Genomic DNA, 13,290 nt, shown 5'->3' with positions numbered 1-13,290 from the left:
TACACTGGTCCCCAGCAGTGGTGAAGGTAGCTATGCCTCCCAACCATGTGAAACCCGTAGGTCCACTCCTGTCATGATGATGGAGATAATAATCCAACCACAAACACAAATAAAGAAAATTTCCATGACTAACACTCACGCTAGATAGTATGATGATTGAAATGAAGATTAGAGATAGTGCATAAACTACAAGTCCTGGTCAGACACTCAATGGGCTACTACGTAGGGGCTGGCATCATGGAGGGTCACTTGGCATCATAGGGCCCAAGCTTGGATTGTGTAACTCAACTCCCCACTGAAAGGCTCTCGTACTAAGCATTTTATTATCTTAAGTTTTATTACTACCTGGTGTTTTATTTAGTTGTCACTTACTTAAAACTTCTGTACACCAACCCTTAGGAAATAGTCACCGAGTTGTAGAAATAGAAGCCCCCTTCATATGATACCCTACCCTACCGATGCTCATCCAATGATGAGTACCCATAGGCATGCATATTCCCAAACCAACCCCAGATGCTCACACTTCTGAAAAGCCATAGAAGATTAGGCCTCACAAGTCACTTGAACAATGTACATATACGTGCTTGTGTGTGGTGCACCACCATCACAAAGATCATTACACAAAGACTAGATAAAGACACAAGAAAAATATCACTCAACCAAAAACAGGCTCGGGAGGACAGATGCAACACACATCCCAATGCAACATAAAAGTGCAACAATGATCTGACTGACATCCAAACAAATGATCTAAGTCCACGACTAACATCATGCCAAGAAAACTTGAGAAAATAGGGTGGCACACAAAATGAGGTAAGAACCCCAAAACTAGAAAACTTCAAAATAAAAACCCATTTTGTCCTTGGGCAAAAAAGCCTCAAAAATTTAATAAAATTTGGGTTCGGACACCGTGTGCAAAAATAGCCAATAGGAAAAACCCCAACCCCTCATCCCAAAAACTGAGAAAATGTTCATACCCAACCAACCAGGCGGAACCAACAATTAAAAATTGAGGGGAACACTAGTTCTCAACCTCCAAAAAAAAAACTACCAGAAACAATGACATAACCAGAGCTAAAACATGAAAATGGGAGAGCCCCACCTGGCAGCAAAGGAGGCTAAAATAGGAAACAACACAATAAAATAAATCGCCCACATAAACTACTAAAAATCATGGCACAACAAGGTCTCCTCAAGCTGGATCCAATGAGACTAACCTCGTGAAGATCTTATTCCCATAGCTCTCACAATGAATAGAAACGTGATCCTTCAGAAGAGGATTCTCAAAAAAGCTCTCAATTTTGTATTTTACAAAAGTGAGAAGTGAGACATTAAATTTCTCCTTCAATACTTATTCACTTTTCAAGTGAATAATCAATTAGGGAAAATAGCCAATTAGATTAGCTAGACTTTGAATCCACTCAAACGAAAACATGTTATTCCTAGTAACAAGAATTCATCTATGACAAAACTGTTAGAAATTAAACTCAATAAAATTTAGAACTCGAAAACCCAAAATCATAGAAATTTCCTTAACAACTTTCACGACAATGCGAACTTCTAAAATGCACAAGCATGCTCATTGGTATAGTCACATAATGCAAATGAGTTCAGATTTAATAATTACCAAAAAGTTTAATTTAAACAATTAATTAAAGATACGTTAACCATATAGAGACGAACTTGGTAAAATGAATAGCTGAATGACTAACTCCATGTGCCACTGCCAGGGATATAAATCCTACACAATAAAATACACGATAAAGTGCAATTGCATATAATAACATAGCCATAGCAATAAATGTGTTAAATAACTAATTTAACCATTTATTCAATTATACTAATATAATCCATTTACACCACTCACGTTCGCATAAAGCATAATGAAATAAGACTGAAGTAAATAACCATAGCATAAAATCCATCACATAACCGAAACATAGATATGTCCAAAATACTAGATAACCAAATATCATAATAGACCTACTCTCCTCTCAAAATGATATCAACATACAAATATAACAAACTGAACAACATAGCAGTATAACATCTATGATACTGAAATCAAGTATAACATCTGACCCTCAGATCATCTCAAAAGTAACATAATAAGAGCACAAGTATCTTTTGAGTCAAAATATAACAAGGTTCAAATTGCAAACACGAGAGGCACTACGTGCCCAACGTTTAGCTTAAGTAAAGTAGAGACAATAAGTAGCTTAATAATTAAATCAATATGATTTAATTAATAAGAAAAACTTTATTACTCTAATAATATCAATACCTTTAACAATTGATCAATTACTAACTTTTATCCAAATAAATAAACAACTTTTGGACTTGATACACTACTTTTTTTTTATGAATAATCCCGTCCTTATATTAAATACAAAAATGGTTACATATTCATAAAAAAAGGGGCTGGGGGAAACAAGATCACCCCGCGAGTTCAAACGGATAGGCCGGAAATCAACTAATTATCAACAATTTTTAGAAAACATTAGAAAATAAAAAAATCCTCAAGCTGCCAGCGCAAGACTAGTAGAGGGAGGAGGATCCTTATCATCAGAGCCCCAACCAAAGGTGGGGTGAGAAGACGACTCAGGTGGAGCCCATTTGTCATTAGCAGTAGCATTATCTTCATCTTTCTCTCCCTCAAGCCTGGGAGGAGAAATGGCTAAGTCCAGTCGGGGAAACACCCACTTGGGGTCTGAGTGCATAGAGGGCCAACTAGAAGCAGAAGCAACAAGAGGACCCATTGGGGACCACCCAAACTAGACCTTTAGGGAGGCAAGGCAAAGCAGTTTCAACCACCAGAACCTTTAGGAGAGTGGCACCGTCCAAAAGCACCACCATTGGGAGAGTGGTGCGACTGAGAGCAGGGTGTGTATGAGCAATGAGTAGAGTTGATACATCCTCGAAGGTGACCATGAGAAGGAGTATGGTCACCGGAGGCCAATTCTGGTAGAATACGAGCAACCGTACATGGGGCATTTCCCCAATGAGCCAGAAGCTCCTATAAGTGAGCCACCTCCAAAGCCACTTTATCTGTTGTACTTGAATTTGCAACATGACATTGTTATAAATACATGCTGTAGCGTACATAACCACATTAATGTCAAGTGTGTTGTGAGCATAAATAACTAAATTACAATCTTTCCAAATGGTAAATAAGATCTCCAATTTGAAAGCATGCCATATCTGGACGTACTTGAAGGGTATTTGAGTATTATCACCCAAAACAACCATATGCCAAGAAAAAGGTTATGGGTGGAAGGGGCACAAAAGATCATGGATCCATCTCTAGTAACACTGAGCCTATCTACAGAATAGATGTGCAAAAAAGTCTTTGGTTGACCACAGAAAGGGCAACAGGGGTTAGGAACTCCCAAGTGCCAAAGTCGGGGGCCTAAAGGCAAGCCCTGGAAAAGAATACACTAGGCGAAATGCACAATTTCGGGTTCAGTAATGGCATTTCACATAGTGAAGAATCTATTACTCCAAGTACAAGGAGAAGATTGCAAATGCCATCTTTGGTTGAGAACCGTAACCATGGGCAAGTGAGGAACTAGCCACTGGTAGCCCAACCTAGGCTTATAGTTGGTTATCGGGGTTTCTGGATACCACTTCCATTCTTTCCACCAAGGGCAAGAGGACCGAATACCCACTTTATGTAACAAATGTGGAGGCACCATAGAAATTAGAAGATCAAAAGTCTGTTGATTTGGGCAAGTGAGCCATAATTGCACTTTCATGTCCTCCCATGATCATAAGCTCATAGTAACTCTGGAAAAAAAGATTTTTAGGGGTCCTTATGCCATGTTTAAAAAAAGTTAGAGCATGAGCCCCATGCACCTTAGCCAAGGGAACACCTTGGATAAAAAATAATGGTAACCACCAGAGATTGTGTTGGTTCATGGAGAGCCCATCTCTAAATCCATTGCCAACCTAGTGAAGCCAGGGCTTAACTGCTTCCCACGCTTTCCAAATACTCTTGGCAACAAAAGTACCCTGAATCTAGATAGGTTCAGTGGTGACAAGAATGGTCTGAAATCCAATCCCCTTCCAAGCTGGCCAATGAATCAGAAAGCCGAAAGAGATGCAATGTCTTAACAAAATCTTCCAAGCTTCATTTCTAGAAAGAGCTCAAATTATCCATTTGGCACATAAAGCAGTACCTTGCTTCTAGGTGGAAAACAAGCCTAGGCCACCAGACTCTTTGGGAAGACAACAAAAATCCCAAACTACTCTGTAAAAGCCCTCGTGAGAAGCGTCGGACACCTAGAGGAAGTCGCGTAAAAGGCGCTTGAGCTTGAGGTAAGAGGCCTTTTGAAGGAGCCCAATAGGAGGAATAGTAAACATGGGTGGTGGCCAACACTTTGGAGCAAATCTGGAATTTTCCCGCAAGGGAGAGAGGTTTGGTGATCTAATACACCAACTTCTTCTCTATTTTGGCAAGAACCGCATTCCAGAGCTCAACAATTGAGGCTTGAAAGGAAACAAGGATGCCCAAATACTGGAAGACTTCCCATGCTAAATCCATTTCCATTGATATTTATCAAGCCAAGCAGGATGAGGAAGGGAAGACTTTCTGTAGCCCAACAGGAGGAATAGTAAATAGGATGAGGAAGTTGCGTAAAAGGCGCTTGAGCTTGGGGTAAGAGGCCTTTTGAAGGAGCCCAACAAGAGGAATAGTAAACATGGGTGTCGGCCAACACTTTGGAGCAAATATGGAATTTGCACACAAGGGAGAGAGGTTTGGTGATCCAATATGCCAACTTCTTCTCTATTCTGGCAAGAACCGCATTCCAGAGCTCAACAATTGAGGCTTGAAAGGCAAAAGGGATGCCCAAAAATTGGAAGACTTCCCATGCTAAATCCATTTCCATTGATATTGCTCAAGCCAAGTAGGACGAGGAAGGGAAGACTTTCTGTAGCAAAGGTATTTGTGCCACTAAATAGCAGACCCTGAAGTAGGACAGAATGTGTAAGGGCATTGCAAAGTGGAGGCCACATTCTCTTCATCCTGTGAGGAGGAGTCGTAAAAAAAATGACCATTCACAAGATGATTCGGGGAATTTGGTAGGGAAATACCTCAGACCCTCCTTTGTGAGATGGCATTTGTGAGCAAATACCCAAAACCTTCTACTACCAACACATATAAGGAGGGCTCTAGCAGGCATCCTTGTCGAATTGAATGATAAAGCCCAAAAGCTTGAGACTGACGACCATCAATGGAGATGCAAGCAAAGGCATCCTCAAAAAGCATCTGTATTGACTGCAAAAAAAGTAGGACCAAACCCAAGAGCCCGAAGCATTGCAAGGATGAAAGGCCACTCAATCCAGTCATAAGCTTTGGCAAAATCAATTTTCAGAAAGATGGCCTGTTGCTTAGAATGTCGAACCCATTCCATCCCTTCCCACACAACAATTATATTATCCAAGATATAACGAGATTTGATAAAACCCGTTTGCTTAGGGCAAATGATCTGAGGAAGAAGATGACGGATTTTAAGAGAGAGAGATTGCCTTGGCAATGATCTTGTAAGAGACATTCAACAAAGTAATAGGCCTCCAATTACATATGTCTTTAGGATCACCCACCTTAGGTATGAACTTAATATTTCCTTTGTTAATAATATTGCCTAGAGAGCGGAAATTGTAGGCCTCAATGTAAACCTTATGCAGGTCTGGTCCAATCTCATCCCAAAATGTTTTGTAAAATTCACAAGGGAAGCTATCACAACCAGGAGCCTTATCGTCTACCATGGAGAAGACAACTTTCTTGAGGTCTTTTAAAGTGAGCTTCTGCTCATAGAATACATATTGTTCTGGAGCAAGTCTTTTAGGAGTGATAGCCAAACAAGCATGCAAGGCTTGGGTTTGGGCCACCAAGGGACCCTGAGCTGTGAAAAATTTTTCATAGTGGTGAACAAAAGCTTGGTGTATGTCAGGGAGCTCACAGAAGGTGTGCTGACCTTCTCGAATGTGTTTGATCCCCACTGCAGAGTGGCGTGACCTCAACACATGGAAAAATTCCTTGGAAGCTTGATCACCAACCTTCAGCTAGTGAAGGCAGGCTTTGAGTTGAGCTCTCCGGGTAGAATAATTGTCTGCAACTTGCTTCTGGTGATGAAGGTTGGCCAGCTGAACTTGGAGACCCGTATCAAATGGATTCATGGCAAGAGCTTCAGTGGCTGTACAAAGATCTTTGGTAATGACCTCATAAGATCACTTTCGATAAGAGGCCAGCTGACTCCCATAAATGCGAAGAAATCTTGTAGTACAGGTGATGGCGTCATTCCACCATTGAATCCACTTAGAGGAAGAGTGGGGCCTAGGGTCAAGGTTCCAAGTTTGTAAAATATGAGCAGTGGTGGGCAGATGGGACAACACTAAGGTATTAAGGTAAAACTGAGTTCCACAATTACGAGGAGGGGTGGAATTCCAGGTAATGGAAAAGTGGATGGGAAAATGGTCTGAAAGAGTCACATCAGGGAGTGGAGTGACAGGTAGTAGACTCGTGTGAGAAAAAGAGAAAAAAGACTGAGCAAAAATCATAGCACGATCCAATCTTTTAAGGACCTTGTCAGCTCCCTCTCAAAAGTTGGACCATGTGTACGAGACACCATCAGTCCAGTGGTGATGAACATTGGGATAAAAAAGACCTAATTTGTTTCGCATGTAAAAACAGGCTTCCCACTCTCCAATTGACCATAAAAAAGGCAGAAGGCCCACTTTGTCAAAAGCCAGCTCAACCATATTAAAATTGTCGCAAAATATCTAGGTGGTAGGCGACAAAGAATCAGTGAGCCACCTCCACAAGTGTGATTGCTCTATCGCATCATTAGGGGCATAGATATTGACAATGCCAAAATAATGATTTTGAAAAGACAACAAAAGCCAAACAACTCTCTGCATGGGGTCAGAACCATGGGAAATAATAAAAGAGAAAAGTTGAGGGGAGAGGAGAGTGACCACACCACCTCGACCAACTTCATTCTGAGAAGCAAAGATAACACCATCCGGCCATATCACATGGCAAGCTGAGTTGAGAAGAAACCTTGAAACTTTGACTTCTTGCAGGCACAAAACATCAATATTGCTAGGCATACGCTTAGTGTCATGAGCAAAATATTTTCCAGGGAGATCTATTAGCCCCCACACATTCCACGAGAGAAAATTCATGATAAACCAGCTTGCATATTCTCCTCGTCCTCAAGCAAGGAAAAGTTGTTATGCAAGAAAGAAGACAATTCAAACGAGGGGTCACCCAAAGTGATGGCTCTTAATTTATCCCCAGTAATAGCAACTACATTCTGACCTTCAGGGCTGCGAGAGCGACGGAGAGACGAAAAGAAAATTATAGAAGTTGCTTGAGGCGCATGGACCCAAGTGGCTTGGACCTCTAGCTGTTCTGTCCCATGTGACACAGGGTTTGAAATAGGTGGTTGTACAGCCACGAAAGCCTTAGGTGCCATAGGCAAAAGAGGAGCCACACTGGAGCTGGGATGGCTGGATTCTTGAGAAACAGGGCTTGGCTTAGCAGCACCCTTGCCCTTCTTGACAATCATTGTCCACTCATCTTTTGTAATGGCTGAAGCTAGGTTCGGATCTTGCACTGAGGAGCGATTGCACTCAAGAAGAGGACAATATTTTATCTTATGGCTAGCAGATTGATAGTGATAGCAAGCATTTGGGAGATTAAGGTAAAACACTTTTTGGGTAAAGGTGGTAGCACCAATTCGAATTTCCACGGACTCTTTAAGGTTCCTAGAGAGGTCGACCTCAACACAGACCCTCTGTTGAGAGCGGGCATTAAAAAATTTGTCTGGTTCCATGCAAATCACTTTGCCCATAGTTTGGGCAGTTTCGGTGAGGAAAGACCAGAAAGGGATGGGTAGCCCAAGGAACTCTACACAAACTAGAACCCTAAGCTTGTGGTGATCCGAGACGCAAAAGTCTCAAGACCATCTTTGAAAAACAAGCAGAGACGAGTGAACTATCCATGGCCCATGGCTGAAAATGCTCTCAATCTAGGAGGGGTTACTAAAATGAAACAAAAAAAAAGCCCTTAGTGAGGTTTTGAATCCCCTCAAGGTGAATCCCCTTGGGGGTCCAGGCCCTGGATACCCATTCACGCAACGTGCTTTCAGATGGAGTGCAACCCACAAAATACCCAATAAGGGTTTAGGCTTTTAGGCATTGGCAAGCAAATTCAAAAGTAGAAATATTCAAAACCAGGCCGAGAGAGGAATTACCTCGTGAAATACCTTGGACACAAATTTGCGTGGGCATTTGCTCGGTGGGGCCATGTTCGCATGCAGCGACAACTCCAGCACCAACATCTGTTGGGCTGGAGAGGGCCGAGGCTATTATATCCTAAAGTAAATTCTCGCACTAAATGTAGAATGACAGATAGTAAGGCAGAGAGGGCTCAAACACAAATCGTACAAACCCTAGTAGAGCACATGTTCGCAAAACCTAGCAAAGCCATATTAAAAATATTTAAATATTTTGATACACTACTTTTGCATAAATGTTCTATTAATATTTATACTAATGATATTATGATTGAATTACTAACTTTTATCAAAATAAATAAACAATTTTTTTTAGACTTGATCTGATATTTTTGCACAAATGTTCTATTAAATAACTTTGTACAATTGATGGAATTACTAAAATTTATCCTAACAAATAAATGATTGCTTTTGAACTTGATCTACTACTTTTGCATTTATTTACATTATTGATATTAATGTCAATGGCTTTGTACAATATCAAAAAAAAAAAAAAAGAGTTTTTGTACTTGATATACTATTTTTGCATAAATGTTCTATTAAAATTTACACTATTGATAATCAATAATTTGGTACAATTGATTAAATTACTAACTTTTATCTAAATAAATAAACAACGTTTGACTCGATCTACTACTTTTACACAAATGCTCCATTAATATTTACACTATTTGATAATCATGTACAATAACTTTTATAAAAAATAAATAAATAAACCACAACATTTGAGCTTGTTAAAGTTGTTTTCATTGTTATGACCAAATTACTAACTTTTATCTAAATAAATAAACAACTTTTAGACTTTATCTTTACACAAATGTTCCATTAATATTTATATTATTGGTGAATCTTTCATTTTTATAATTTTAAATATTATTTATATTGACCATTATTTTGAAAAATATTGACAAATCAATAATATGAAGTTCATTAATCACCATGTAATATTACAAACTATTTTTTTATTATAAATGTGGTCATTTAGGTTGTATTAAATCTTAAATTATTAGCGAATCTAAAATTTATAAAATTAGCATATTAATAAATATTTACCACTAAAAAATACCTTACTTCATACAATTGATCATATTGTTAACTTTTATTTAAAAAAATTCAAAAGCTTGTTAATTTTTGTAGATATTAGTTTTCCACAATTCATTGGTATTCTTTGTTGTATTTTCTAGGTAGATTGTTGGACAATTTTTGCATGAATGTTTAAGATCACACTCTTTGATCCATCATCAAGCTGAGAGCGCTGAAGGAGAAAAGTTATGAGATTGTAGACCCAAAGAATAAAAAGGGAGGTGGTGAGGTTGGGTGTTGTAGTCGAGAAGGGTTTGAGGTTTAGCAATAAGGTGAAAGGGGAAAACAAAAATGAGAAGGATAAAAAGAGAAGACATAATCGAAAAAGGAGCATACAAACTAAGAAAAATAAATATAAAAATAAGAATAAAAATCATTAGAATGATATCAATACATGTATAGAGCAAGCGAGTATGCCGAAGAGTAGAGGAAAGTTTGAATTAAAAATAGAAGTAAAAATGATAATAATAGAAATAATAATAAAATAAAATAAACATATACATACATACATATAATAATAATAAAATAAAATAAATACACACATATTCAAACTCTTTCTAATCTTAAAAAAACATTTTACTACAATTGTTTTTAATTATTTTGAATTTTTTTTAAAACTATATATATATATAGATGAGAGGACAGAAGGAGAAAAGTGGTGAGATTTACAGACCCAAGGTGGATAAAAAGGGGGGGAAGGGGAAATGTTGAGGGTTAGAAAGGGGGAAGGGTAAATGGTGGGGGGTGGGGTTGGTTGCAATGTAGTCAAGAAGGGTTTGAGGTTTAGGCTAGGGTCCCATGGGCACCCGCTTTAAATTGGGGGGGGTGGGGTTGGTTGCAATGTAGTCGAGAAGGGTTTGAAGTTGAGGCTAGGGTCCCATGGGCACCCGCTTGCTTAAAAATATAGTGAGTTCGCTAAAAAATTTTAAAAACATTTAAAGGGGAGCGGTCTCATGGGCATTACATATAAATTTGCTTAAAAAAATTAGCTCCTAAATTTAAAGAAATATTAAAAATATAAATTGTTGTTTTTAGAATTTTTGGCATGATGATTTCAATTTGGAAGGAAAATGAAAGGTAGGTTCTTTCCAAATGGCAGAATTCTTCCCTAATTCTTCCCTAAAAAACAGAGGCTATTTCCAATCCCACCTTTTGCATCCGCTCAACTAAAAAGTAAGGGCTCCTAATTAATAAAAAAAGATTCCAAATTAAGCCTTAGCCCCCCAAAATATTATCATTGGACCTCCAGCTCCTTAAATATAAGGCCCAAGCCCTCCATAGGATTCAAGGTTAGCAATGAGGTGAAGAAGGGTTTGAGGTTTAGCAATGAGGTGAAAGGGGAGAACAAAAATGAAAAAGATAAAAAGAGAAGACAAAATCGGAAAAAAAATACAAACTAATAAAAATAAATATAAAAAATAAATAAAAATCATTACAATGATATCCGCGGAAGAGTAGAAGAAAGTTTGTGTGGGGGATTTATTTTATTGTGTTGTTTCTGATTTCAACCTCCTTTGCTGTGTCAGGTGGGTTTTTCCCGTTTTCATGTTTTAGGTCTATTTATGTCATTGTTTCTGGTGGTTTTTTTGGGTTTGGAGGTTGAGACCTAGTGTCCCCTCCATTTTTTATTGTTGGTTGTTGGTCCCGCCGAGTTGGTCCGCCATAAACATTTTTCCACTTTTTTGAATGAGGGGTTGCGGTTTTTGCCTAAGGGGTTGGGGTTTTGCCTAAGGGGTTGCACGCAGTATCCAAGCCCAAATTTTATTAGATTTATTAGTCCATCGACTGATATGGCATCTCTTCTATACAACGCCATGCAATCGATAAAAATGGTCTTACAAATCAATGCTGAATAATAAGAGCGAAATTAAATTTTCCACAATTTAGATATTTTCATTGTAGTGGCTCTCTAGAAATTTCGTTCCCTAATGACCGATCACTAACTGAGGGCTTCTTTAGACAATTGTACCAAACTTTCACAACCTCTGCAAAATTCCGAAAGATCTAGACACACCAAAATTATCTAAATAAATCCATCTCATATGGCGAAAGCCTCAAATACGAATCCAGACAAAGATTATAGAAGATCAAAGAAAGATCAGCATTAATTCCTTACTTAAAACCCACATACAGATTTGCATGTACTGATAATCCCATGCAAGAAACACAACAAAGGAAACTTGATCATTAATCACATACAGTGGACATCTCTCTCTCTTCAACATCCTTCCTCACACACACAACTATCACTGTGACAGAACAGCTTATTTATTACAACTATGATATTATAAGGCAGTCACATATGTTAATAAGGTTTATATGCTTCTATCCATCATTTGCAGTTGCAAGGATCACAAGTGCAGCTGTCTCCACATTTGCAGCCATTCTCTCCTGCAACACTCACTTCCTCATAAAACCTGCATTTACATTCACAAAGTCCACAATTCAACCATGTCAAAATCAATTTCAAAATCTCGATTCAATTGGTCATATGACACACATAAAGGAAAAACAACATATCCTGCTAAAATCAACTTCAAATCTAACCATTATTTGGCTCCATGTAGAAAAAGAACAGAAAAAAATCTTACTCCATGTCAGAAGCAGTGGCAACAAAAAGAGGGGCTTCTACAACCTTCTCTGGGAAGGCCTTGCATCTGCAATCACAACAAACCATTATTAAAAAAACCACAATTCATCTACGAATCTCAAATTTTCTCCCCAAAACCCCCAATTCATCTTTGAATCTCAAATTTTCTCCCCAAAACCCCCAATTCATCTATGAGCCTGAATTTTTTCCCAAAATCCCACAATTCATCTACGAATCTCGAATAAACTCCCAAAAATCCACAATTCATCTATAATCTCAAATTTTCTCCCAAAATCCCACAATTCATCTATGAATCTCAAAATTTCACCCCAAAACCCCCAATTCATCTACAATCTCAAACGTCTCCCAAAAACCCACAATTCATATGTGAATCTCAAATCTTCTCTCAAAACCCCCACAATTCACCTATGATTCTCAATTCCTCTCCCTTAAATTCATAGCAAAAGCAACATAAAACCCTGAAAAATTCCCGTTCAAAAACATAAACAAAACCCACAAACTTAGTTTTCTACCCTGAATTCAAACAATGAACAGAAATTATGAAGAGGAAGATTTGTTACCCTCCACAGCCACTTCCGCAGCTGCAATTATCACCGCACCCACACTTTCCACCACAGCAAGACATTTTCACCACCCGAACAAAGATTACAAAAATCTGCAATACTCAAACTCACAGATCAAAATTCAGCTGAAGATGAGATACAATGAAGTTAAGACCAAAAGGGGGTATTTATTGAAAATCTCAGGTAAAATACAGTTTATGCTGAAACAAGGAAACATTTGCGACCGTCCACGTGGCAGAAATCTCTGATTTCCACATCAGCTCAGATGAATTCAATGTAGCCGTCCAACGTCACTCTCAGATTCCCAATATCCAAATAATATTTACCTGCTAAACTGCCTTGAATTCTGATTTCCAGCTGTTCACACCTTCATTTATGAACCTTCTGACTGGCTATAGCAGGTGTTGAGGCCGTAGTAACCGGATCTCGGAGCACCTCACCTACCATCAAATCAGATTTTACAATGCTGTTGTCTATTATCATTGAATGGGTAAAGGTATAAGGAGGTCCATGATTGAATACATCTGGGGAATGGGACGGTGAACATTTACTTTTGTACTTTATTATCCCTCAATCGTTTATTCGAAAAATATAATTTATCTTTCCTAAATCTCAAAAATAATTTATTCTTGAACTTTAAATTGGCATGAATTATGATGATGTTGGTAAAGATAAGAGTGGATTGCTTAAGCATCACCACTAAGGTTTGATTTCGGGACAGACTAATCGT

The 13,290-nt window shown here is 38.4% G+C and overlaps 1 protein-coding gene across 1 annotated transcript; it reads right to left on the bottom strand.

Moving 5' to 3' along the window:
• Nucleotides 1-11,463: 11,463 nt before the first annotated feature.
• LOC149562903 (metallothionein-like protein type 2) lies at nt 11,464-12,700 on the bottom strand. Its single transcript, XM_089826351.1, has 3 exons — nt 12,558-12,700; nt 11,978-12,043; nt 11,464-11,803 (listed from the first exon to the last, which is right to left on the bottom strand). The coding sequence occupies exons 1-3, from the start codon at nt 12,620-12,622 to the stop codon at nt 11,719-11,721; spliced, it is 216 nt and encodes a 71-aa protein (XP_089682477.1). The 5' UTR covers nt 12,623-12,700; the 3' UTR covers nt 11,464-11,718.
• Between the last annotated feature and the right edge of the window lie 590 nt (nt 12,701-13,290).

This window comes from Cupressus sempervirens, chromosome 4 (genome assembly GCF_028749045.1).
Source record: "Cupressus sempervirens isolate cs-2001-9-10 chromosome 4, ASM2874904v1, whole genome shotgun sequence".
NCBI classification, from domain to species: domain Eukaryota; kingdom Viridiplantae; phylum Streptophyta; class Pinopsida; order Cupressales; family Cupressaceae; genus Cupressus; species Cupressus sempervirens.
This window is presented reverse-complemented; position numbering and strand designations above follow the sequence as displayed.

Bases quoted from the DNA above. Each gene is read 5' to 3' on its own strand.
- LOC149562903 (XM_089826351.1), bottom strand. From the start codon at position 12,622: ATGTCTTGCTGTGGTGGAAAGTGTGGGTGCGGTGATAATTGCAGCTGC. The intron at 12,044-12,557 runs GTAACAAATCTT...TTGTGATTGCAG, and splicing joins TGCGGAAGTGGCTGTGGAGG to ATGCAAGGCCTTCCCAGAGA. The intron at 11,804-11,977 runs GTAAGATTTTTT...ATGTAAATGCAG, and splicing joins GCCACTGCTTCTGACATGGA to GTTTTATGAGGAAGTGAGTG.